Raw genomic sequence first — 11,217 nt, forward strand, 5'->3', positions numbered from 1 at the left:
GCAGAATGTTTGTTGTCGTTTTCATTGGCTGTTAGACGTGCCACGAGTACAACGAGTTCGAAGGCTTGTTTGTATTACGGTTTGAATGTTTAACGTCGGAAAGGATAATTTAGGTTGTGTCGTTTTCCGCTACTATGCTAAAAGATCAGCTATTGTAGCCTAGTTGGAAGTGCAATTAATAGTTATATATATAATTGATAGTTGGCAACTGAACATGCTAGAACAGCTAACAGTATCTTTACACAAAAAATAAACATTTAAGTAATAGGCTACCCATTTTCATTTTAATTTTTCTCATTGTCAAGATCTGGTTTATAATCAAACTGTTATCTCTTTAAAATATGTCGGCACAAGGATTTCAAGAAGATGAGTATGAACATTACAATTATGAACAAGATAAATTGACAGGACATGGGGGCAAAGGTAATTTACTGTTTCAATGCTATACATATTTGTTGCACCTATATACACATTATTTATTGTTTTAGGTCGTTCCAAAAAGGAATCTGCTCAGCACCATGTAAAAGATGTCAGCCACAAGGCACCAGAAGTTATTGCTAATGCAGAAGAAAAACGAAAACGTGAGCAAAAGGAAAAGACGACAAAATCCTAAGAACTTGAAATTTGGTTGTTAAAACTTATAGACTGAAGCCCAATTTTTGGTGAGGTGCAATGTTTGTTTCTAAAACTTTTTCCTGCAACCGTTTTATGCTACTGTTAATGTAATTGTAGTTGCAGCAATACGTTATTACATGCATATAATACAATTAGGTAAAATTAAGTACAAAATGGTTTGGAGATTTTGTTGATTTTTGTGCAAATAAATTTATGTGAATAATGATTTATAAAGAAAAATCTTTTTTTCTACTCTGTTTCAAGTAGATCAAGTAAAACTTTTATTGCACAACATCCTTTTGATTGTTTGGTGTAAACTTTTATATTTGATGTGTGAAAAAATCGAAGTGGGGATACTGAATCATGTATTTATTTACCCACATGGTGAGCAAACCAAAAAATTATTTATCAATTAAAACCAAACAATACACCATTCATGCCTAATTACTGTGCCGCCTATGGATGAATTTGAGTATTCTATAAAAAAGGTTTTTTCTAATGTCAGACCTAGCCTAGGCCTGTTTTAATATATTAGGTTTACTAGGTATTTAGGTATAAATTAGAGTTCTGGTGGTGTACACATCTAAAATTATTAAACAAATATAATGCAACAGAATGAAGACCTGTTGCATTTGCATGTCATAAAAATTTGTTAGTTGCTTCACTATAATGCCTTAATGTGATAAATATATAAATGTTTTGTATTAATTTTCCTACAAAATTATGAAATTATTGCTACTGTGTCAGTGGTTAAAATCATACCATGATTGAATGAGTGTCTTGTTTTTAAGTGTCCCCACATGACTAAGCAACTTGAAAGTATAAAAAAGCTAGTTCCCTTGGCTAGCTACACACATGTGGGTTTGGTACTTTGTAGATTACAGTTTTTGGTGCTGTGATTAAATGTCAAACAATTTGGACAACCCTTTAGTGGCCGATGTAAGCAATAACTGTTTAAATGTGTTGTCGAAAGAGTACTCGGCAATGTATCAGACAGATTCCAGAATAACTGCTGAGAAGTAGGCACCATTACGGCGGTCAACATTGAATAAATGTAACTACAAACTAAATCAACCTGGAATAATCCCTGTACACCTTTGTTACTTTCAATTGTACTGCTGTTTTAATTCATACGAAATTGGCTACCATATTAACATGTATAAGTTTACAACTAACAATAGCAAAACGCGAACAGTAATTAATAAACAATATTGCTCTTCGTTTCACAATTGGAATTTGTTGGAATCCAGAGCCAAAGCTGATCATTAAAGTGATGGTACTTTAAACATTTTCTGGTAAACCACATTCATTTTTCTTAGTTTAACAAACAAAACATGTAATTTCAGTATATCACATGTGTTTGTAGCAACGTTTATACACATCACTGCAAAAACACATGTAATGAATTGGTCTCTAGAATAACTTTGACAATTTCAGCCAACAAGTTCTAATTGTTCAATGTCATTGTCATTATGCATACTACTTAATAGGGTAGGGTAAGATAGGACACTAAAGTACATATTGTCTAATATTTTAAAAATTAAATTGTGTGACTTAGGAGTCCTTTAGCGAATAGCACACTGGCGCTGGGTGTGATTTTACCAATTCGAAAACACATAGGGGGAATAAGGGACAGTTTAAAATTTTTGTTAATTTGAATTAATAAGTGAATTCATTTTGAGGAACATAATACAAAAAAAATATTAAAACGAAATAATACTGTACACTTTGAAAAATAAGGTTACACATTCTGTGTCTTGTCCTATTGCTTTTAAATATATTTTCCAGCATTTTCTTGTTATTATATCATGAATTAACTGATGTTAAAAAAATAAACTGACGTTACATAATTGAATTAAAAACAAAGCTTTCAAAGTTTGGCAATAAAAAATTACAAAATTAAAAAATGGGATAAGACAGGACAATAATCGAAAGACTTTGTTTTAATAGTTTAAAGCCATGTTGACCAATGCCAGACGATATGACCAAATCAAGCTGTACGAAATATTTTATCATAATTTATTTAATAATAAACTCGATTGATACTGGATGGGTGATATATGACCATTCAAAATAAGCCTTTGAATATTGGCCTTTTTCTGCTTGAAAAAATATTGTATTCATTTAACACCGAATGTTAATATAGTACTGTGGGGGAAGATGGGACACATTTAGCACATAATATCCAAATATCCTGATCGTGTTTCAAACAATTATCAACAGTCTATGGAAGTCGTGAGGATACGGCTATATGATTCATTGAATGTTCTTTGTTTGCTACCAAATTAAACGAAAAAATAGAATACAACTGTGTCCCGTCTTCCCCCACCCTACTATATCTTACAACAGGAATCTCCTTTGCCGCTCGTTTTGTTGGACTATAAAAATACTGTTGAATAATACTGTACTAGTATGTTTGTAATTGCCTTTTACGGGTAAATTTGTGGATCTTCCCAGTTCACCCCACCCTACTATATTTCCATCAATGTGCATGTTTGCAAATAGTTAAACGCTTAGACTTTTTATTGACGACACGAGACCCGAGTAATCGAGGTGGACTAAACTTAACATGCGGAAAACACTTTACAATTGTATAGCCACGATCAATATAGCACATTTATTTATGCTTCCTGTTTTCTTTATTATTCCTTTAAAATTCTTCGAATACTTCAATGACCTGTTCGATGCATTCGGAAAACCATGCAAACAAACAAGATGGATTCATATATAACGAGCTTGTTGGCAATTGTATGGAAACTTTGGCAAAATATCAACAGCGCTAAATGTGCATCAGCAGAGAGAATGTTTTATTTTTTAAGGTCTGTTTAACTACAATAAAACGCTGTATTTGGAAAGCGTGAAGCTGAATACAAGTATGTGGATTTTTTGTTTAACTGCCATTTCAATCGGATTGCTATTACAAAGTAAGTGTACTAAATTTGATATAAGCAGGAACTAAACAGAAAACACCGTTTTAATAGGTGTACCTGTGACGTCACAGACGCATCATATTCATAGCTCTGGTCACATGCATGAGGAAGACAATAGTGACTTGCTTGCAACATTTAAAGGTACTTGCAATCCTTACCTTTATTTTTCCACTATAAACAGTTATATTGTAGATTTGGGCGAAATTTTGGACGGATGGTCATGCTACACATCTAGCGTTGGGAGCAATTGCCAAAATAAAGTATCAAAAATGTGCTATTCTACAAAGCAAAACTATTTTTTCAAAGGCAACCAAGTGAAAATTTCTAATTTAATCGACATTAAACAAGAGTGTCAGGTGTTGCAAGCAAATGTTTATTTTAATATCACTTAATAATTAACTACCCGTAGAAACTATGTTTGGGAAATCAAAATTGCATTTTGTGGAGTTTTGTACCCAAAATACTTAAGCGTAGCTCAGCGAGGTGCTTTCATATTTACAAGAACATGCGCGTTAATGAGACAAAAATTTGCTATGAGCCTGGATCTTCCATTATGAGTACGACATGCAGTACCGGTAAGTTTCTAAATGAGATTATATTGTATATACTTACATAATAGTTTGTATACTTTTAATAAATAGTAGGTTGGAGTAAGACGGGAACCTTAGCTTATTTAGGCACACATTGCCCAATATTTGCAAACTTAAAATATATGACGACTTTCACCATACGAATTAATATTATCACACTCCTCTTTTTGACAACACTTATTCAATGAAATATAATAAAACACGAGGTGTTTTTTAGCATTTTTTCGTGTATTATTAAACGGATACTGTTAAAGGGAAATTCTTAAAGGGTCACGTCTTACTTCATCCTACTACATGAGTATAAATTTAAATGAGTATATACTAATACTAATATTATGCTTAAACTCGCGTAATTGCGTAACATAATTTCTAAGCAGTTTAAACCTTGCAGGCTATGCAGGTTGTTTTGAAGATAAAGTCATAGTACCTGATCTAACTCATCAGGTGAGCAAACACAACAAACGCGTCAGCACCTGTCGCTGGAAATGCCTGAAACGGAAAGACCCCTACGCTGGTCTACAGGTATCAATATATGCAAAATATACAGTACTGTGGGATAAAATGGGACGCACTTTTAGCACATAATATTCGAATATCCTGATCGTTTAAACAATTAATAACGGTCTATGAGAGTCGTGAGGATACAGCTTTATAATCATTTGAATGTTCTTTGTTTTACTACCAAATGGGAGGAGAAATTTGAATAAAAAGGTGTCTCGTCTTTCCCCAGTTTACTATATCTGGGAAAAAGCGGAAATTAATTGTTTTCAAAATTTAGAGTCCTGGAGAGTGTTGGTGTGGTAAAAGTTTTGGATTATACAATCAAAGCTTGTTCAATGGATCTGAATGCAGAATACAGTACAACCAAAATGCTATATATCGAACAGGTATAGTAAAAAATGTGCCAGTAATATAGTAGGGTGGGGTAAGGTGGGATACTTTATAAAATCTCATTTTATGGATACCAATTTGATGAAAGACAAAGCAAATGTTACTATATTACTCAACAGTATTCGCACCCTCCAACAAAGTGCGCGGCAAAGGCGATTATTCGGTTGTTATATAAGAACTAAAATTCGCATTGGCCAAATACAACATTTTTTCAATGAATTAAAAAGGACAATAATAAGATGTTAATTTTGAACACCCGTGTTATAACGATTGTTTTTTGGCCACGCGAGGATTAACCAAACGTCTTTAACTCTTATTTTTGAAATATTGAGTAGCATGTGCCTAAACGTACCATTTTACCCCACCCTAATATATAGTACAATGGGAGAAGATGGGACACTTAGGCACGTATTGCCAAATATTTCCAAAATCAAAATAGATGACGGTTTTTGGGTAATACCACGAATTAGTACTATCATTCCTTTATTAATTGACACCAATTTAATAAAATATAATAATACACACGAGGAGTTATTTAGCGATCCGCAGCACAACAGGTGAAATTTCACAAATTTGAAAATACACAGAATAAGATTGGACAGTTTAAAATCATTGTTAATTTTGATTATTAAGTATTTATAAATAGGAATATACGTAAATAACACGACATAATACTTTGAAAATTAAGTCTAAACATTCTTTTTCTTGCTCTACTGCTATAGTTTTTAACATGTTACCTATACATTATATTATTGCATAACAATTGGTATTGTTTGAACAACAATGGGTAATGTTCGAACATCAATGGGAAAATATTGTATCCTACAAATGTATATGAACTTGTAATAACAGAAAATTGATAATAACTATTAATAAAGCTTTTATTTTTGCTACAAATTGGGTATGACTATATACTCTGTTTTTGGCACAAGTCACTTCTTATGAACTATCACCAAGTGCAAATGACCAAATTTCGAATATATTTTTAAAATGTTATCTTTTTATTGTATCAGTATCTTATAGTTGAAAAACTCCTGAGGTATAAATTAAAAAATTAAAAGAAAATATTTTAAAGTTTGGCAACAAAAACATACAAAACTACAATGTGGGGGAAGATGGGACTCTAAATTGAAATATATTTACATTAGCAGTATTCTGCAACTTGTAGTTAACCTACCGAGTTTAACAGGCTGTGCTAGTTTCTTTGCCACGTAAACTTCATATATATAATGTTAAACCAATGTTTTTTGTTGTTTTTATCTCAAATTAAAGTCATATTGACCCCTGCCTATTTTCTTCATGCTTATATCTCAGTGTTTTTTACAAAACTAAAACTAGTTTTATAAGACAAAATCAAACTGTACGGAATATTCAAGGTTGTTTTATGAAGCTATGAAACTAGTTTAATCGTTCGCACACGCAAACTAAAAAGAATCATTGGCTTTACTATGATTTAGCGAGCATTAAAAATTAGCACCTTACTATTTCGCATTTTTTACCTGTTCAAAGCATACTGTTTCTATTTTAGATATATTTTTTAATATTTAAAAACAGTAATCAGCTTTGACGGGCGTTTTATAAAGTCGTGATAATACTGTCGAATAATTCTGTAACCTTATTTTCCTGATTATCATTAAATGGGGGTCCGTAAGAAGAAAATTTAAAAAAGTCTCTAACAAAGTGTCCCATCTCCCCCACCCTGCTATATCTTTGATCAGTGCTCTTTAACCAGTGACCACCAAAATATGCCTGGGGCTGCACCAGTGCAAAAGGGTATACAAGGGTGCATCACAAACTTCAAAAATTGTTAGCAACAATTTTCAGTTTTGAACTATTTGAACAAATTTAGCCACTTTCCTACTTTTTATATAAATTCTATAGCTTACAACAATGGGAACTGGGAAACTAGTCTTTTCTTTAACTGAAAACCATTTGTTTCCCATGATTTTGATAAGCGATGCTTTTCGACTAATCAGGAACTAATTTTCACACTCATTTCTCCTTGATGATGTCAGTTTTACGGTAAAACAATCAGGGGTGTATGAGTTCGTCGTAACAACTTTAAGGGTTCACCAACCCAAAAAAGGTTGAAAAGCACTGTATTAGATTGATTGAAATTGTTTTCGAATTCCTGTTTTTTTTATAATTTTTATAGGTTCACTGTATGATGGAGAAATGTGTATACTTGGAAAATTTGCGGTGCAAGAATTTAACGGTTCGGGTGTTTTAGTCTATTCAGGTAGTATTGGAAGTATGATAACTATCATATTCTATAAGCCCACATCACGCTTGTAATTGTTGCCAGATTTAACTCTCAAGAATTGCATCATGTTATGCAAGTCCAACAGAAACTGTAGTCTCTGGTCGTTTAACGGTAGTCATTGTTTTGTCATTATGGAAATGTCCTTGAAATCAGCTACAAACACAACATTATCTTTTATTGGAAGTTCTGCGTCCTTTACTGGATTTTCAGAGTGTTCAGACAACAACGAAAAATGTATTAATTTACGTTATTTAAGCCTTCATGTTTTATTCTGTCCCTAATTTAACAGATACTATTTTCAGCAAGCTGGTTTCTAGACCAACTGCTGGTACAAGTAAGTTTTTTTAGTAGCCTATATCTGAAGTAGCTTCAAATTCCATTATTACATTGTGTCTCACAGATAAGACATACTTTGAACTGGCTCAATTTGAGAAGGGTAATTTCAATTTTTCCACACATCGAATTTTGAACACAACATCACCAACTAAACAACCAAAACTCTTTGTTGGGGCATTAACTTCAACGCAAATATTATACAATTGGAGATTGTTCGCAGACGTTTTTTTAAATGGAAACTTTCTTTCGTATTCAGTACGGTAAGGTTATTGTGTGTTTAATGAAGTTCTTTGATTTTTTAAAATAGATATAGTAGGTTGCTGGGGAAAGATAGGACACCTTTAGCACATAATATTCAAATAAGCTGATCGTGTTTTAAACAATTAATAACGGGTCTATGGGAGTCGTGAGGATAGCGTTTTAAAATTTTTTTATTTGTTTTTGTTTACCACCAAATGTGACGAAAAAATGAAATGATAAGGTGTTCCATCTTCCCTTTTTAATTATTCTTTTAAATAAATGTTTATTAGTTTTTGAAGTTAAACAGAAATAACGCATGAATGAAAAATGTTGGAACTCGAATAAACTAAATATACAATGCGTAGCAAATATCTTAATAAAAACAAAGGGTATTTTATAACACTAGAGAAATACAAGGTCATGGTTTAGAACAACCAGTTGGTGCTGAAAAAATTACAATCTCTGAATCATTGGTGGCTTGGATGTTAGTTTGCCCATCTGAATATAAATCTTTTGGTTGCCTTCTTACCGCGAAAGATAATGAGCCAAATCTAAAGGAATATTTTTGTGTTCATCACCAGTTCACAGTTCCAGCAAGAATTGGCACAACTGTTCGGTAGTACTATACAATTACTTAAAAACAATTTATAGTTAAGTTGTTCTATCATGCAGAATTATTGGAAACTGGTCCATTCATTTAATAGAGCCTTCTGATTGCCATTTAGGATACAGTTTCTCTCATATGTGGGTTACTAACCACACGCAGATTGATCAGATAAAGTTATACACTCTTGCTTTAAACAGAAAGCAGAATTCGTGTAAAAAGGTAATTACCAATTTCTCATTTAGAATCTTGTTCTTTCTGTTCGACATGAAATTACCATTCTAACACAATTTGATATTTTTATTTGTTCCGGTGCCGTGGCTAAAGGGGTTTGAAGATTCCAAACAGGCCCAGTGGTTAGGGTACAGGCCCTCCTGTAACAAAAAATAGCGGGTCGGTCTTTGGTCCTATATACCATTGTGACATGTGTGTGTATCTTTGGGTAAGACTATAAAAAGGGCATTAACTGAACAGTTCATCAACCTTACCTTGACAATCAATCACCCACAAAGTTGCATATATGTGGTTGACGTAAGCGGACACGAGATGTATGTAATAATATTACAACTATTGTTTCCCCTACACGTGAGTTTAAACCAGCAATTCCATATGCATTCGTTTATTCTTTTCAGATGTCGCCACTTACTCAAACTCAACCAAACTTGGTGAGTGCAACGGAAGCATCAAACTACCTTGATCAAAACAGTAAGCTTTTTGTCGTTAATAACAAAACTAGCTTAATAACTTTGATTCGGTACATGTAGGTCCGCTGCAAAATATTTTAAGCACAAGACAAGCTTTCGTCTATCAGCAGTTCACCACTTCTAGCACGGTACCCAGCACTTCTCGCATTCTCAAGAAAACATTTCAACATTCCCAGCCATCTTTGTCAAAGGCAAAAGTAGCAGCAACAAATAATATAGTATCACATTTCAAAACACTTAAGTTGAATGGTATTCAACAGGTAACAATTGCAACTACGCCAACAAAAAACACAGCTGTGCATTACACTATATTGAAAACTAAAATGTACACGTCAAAACAAAATAGTGACAAAGGTAAATATTCATGAACTAAAAGAGTAGAGACAGCTTGTTGTTGTAGTTTCATAAACCGATGATTTAAAAATATTTTAATCTAATAGCTGTGCATAAAGAGACAGTTTATCAAATGAATAGACACGCCGCAATCACAGATAGTGGAAAACATGCAACAGTTCTTTCTGCAATGCAGGTTGGCGAAACAGATGATAACCTGCAAAGTCATGCTAACGAACGTAAACTCAATAACAGCTTAAAATGTTTCACATTGACACAGCTTTTAATTTTTACAGATAGTTATGCTTTTACAATGGTTGCTTTTATTATTGCTTTTGTTGTTGTTACACTTGCACTCTTCGTCGTATCCTGCATCTTGTTTTATGTTTGTCGCAGGTCAGTATTACCCAAAATTTAAATATAATAAAAATTACACTTAATTTTATCTACAACGTCATTATAACAGAGACCAGGTATACGAGGAGCATCGGATAAACAAGAAACCACCTTTAGCACGTGAGTAGTGTTGTCTAAAATCCTTATTATGCTTTTAACATGTGTTCGCTACACGTTTTTAATCTTACTTTATTTCAACAGACACACGCAACAATGTTACAACAGCATCTCCATATTTCTGTTCTGTAATCTTGAATAACAAGTCAAACAAGGCTCCCTTAGTAATATCGACGTATTACCATTCTCATGAAGCAACTGTCCAGTTAACTTAATCAATATAATAACAAAACATGTTAACTCGTTTTTTCAAAACACAATCAAAGACAACAATATAAGTATGATTACGTAAAGCGAGATCGCAATTCTACCAGGAGCTTTGATTCCAACTGGTGTGCCCATTGAACTGTTTTTTAAATAATATTCCGCTCAACTTTGACCTGTGAATGCTTGTACTTTATAACATATGTTGTAAAATAGAGACTTTATAATGTCTTAAGTTTTCGATTGGACATGACTACATACCAAGCTAAGTCAACACTTTTTCTTATGCAGTAGCTAATTTTTAACCCTTTCCTATATGCTTTGGTAATGGTACGTTTAAATCACATTTAAGAATCTCTATCATTATACAAACTTTAATTATTCGTTGCTATGTCATTTAATAAACACACATTGCTCAATATTTCAAAAAAAATGGACGGTGAATTTGTACAACCATATGCCTTTAATATATGACGACATCAGTAACCATAAAAATTGTTTTAAAAGTTGTCCCATTTTACCTCTTGTCTCAAATTACCCGACTATATTTTATATATTCATAAAGCAGAATCCTTAATCCACACGCTAAACACTTCGGAGTATTATAGTTGCACGGCCAATATTTTCTATTTCCATCAATTCGATTTTACATTTTTTCGTTAGATGTTAGATTTTTATTACTTAAGAAGTACTTTTAGATCACATTTGAGCAACTCGATCTGTATACAAATTCTTTTTTGTTGTGTTGGTGTGTCTACGTGAGGCTTTTTGGCGTCAAAGCTATAATAACTGCAAGTAGAACAACACAACACAAATTGTGTCCAAAAAAAATAACCCAGCCTACACAATTTTAAAAATGTGTTCTGTATGGAAAAAGTTATGACGGGATTAACAAGAAGTTAAGTTTGGAGATTTTATACATTAAATTGGGGTAATTTTACTTTTCCTCTGGACCGTAGTACTCTCGTACCAAAAAGAAATAGAAAGATTATGT

At 32.8% G+C, this 11,217-nt stretch overlaps 1 protein-coding gene across 5 annotated transcripts; it reads left to right on the top strand.

Moving 5' to 3' along the window:
• Positions 1 to 45: 45 nt before the first annotated feature.
• LOC149741763 (uncharacterized) lies at positions 46 to 11,069 on the top strand. Of its 5 annotated transcripts, XM_089888076.1 has the most exons (20): positions 46 to 423; positions 489 to 3,539; positions 3,597 to 3,686; positions 3,738 to 3,901; positions 3,955 to 4,120; positions 4,527 to 4,657; positions 4,914 to 5,022; positions 7,182 to 7,265; positions 7,332 to 7,523; positions 7,579 to 7,623; positions 7,690 to 7,885; positions 8,272 to 8,481; positions 8,538 to 8,691; positions 9,102 to 9,174; positions 9,234 to 9,370; positions 9,434 to 9,527; positions 9,614 to 9,745; positions 9,803 to 9,902; positions 9,973 to 10,022; positions 10,104 to 11,069. In XM_089888076.1, exons 2-20 carry the CDS (start codon positions 3,491 to 3,493, stop codon positions 10,232 to 10,234), a joined length of 2,307 nt encoding a protein of 768 aa, XP_089744202.1. In that variant the 5' UTR covers positions 46 to 423; positions 489 to 3,490; the 3' UTR covers positions 10,235 to 11,069. The 5 variants fall into 5 exon arrangements, with proteins under 5 accessions (XP_089744202.1, XP_089744216.1, XP_089744193.1 ...); XM_089888090.1 differs by having other exon boundaries at positions 9,234 to 9,527; positions 9,807 to 9,902; XM_089888067.1 differs by having other exon boundaries at positions 9,234 to 9,527; positions 10,104 to 11,067.
• Positions 11,070 to 11,217: the final 148 nt, after the last annotated feature.

Source organism: Ciona robusta, chromosome 1 (genome assembly GCF_009617815.1).
Source record: "Ciona robusta chromosome 1, ASM961781v2".
Taxonomy (NCBI): Eukaryota; Metazoa; Chordata; class Ascidiacea; order Phlebobranchia; family Cionidae; genus Ciona; species Ciona robusta.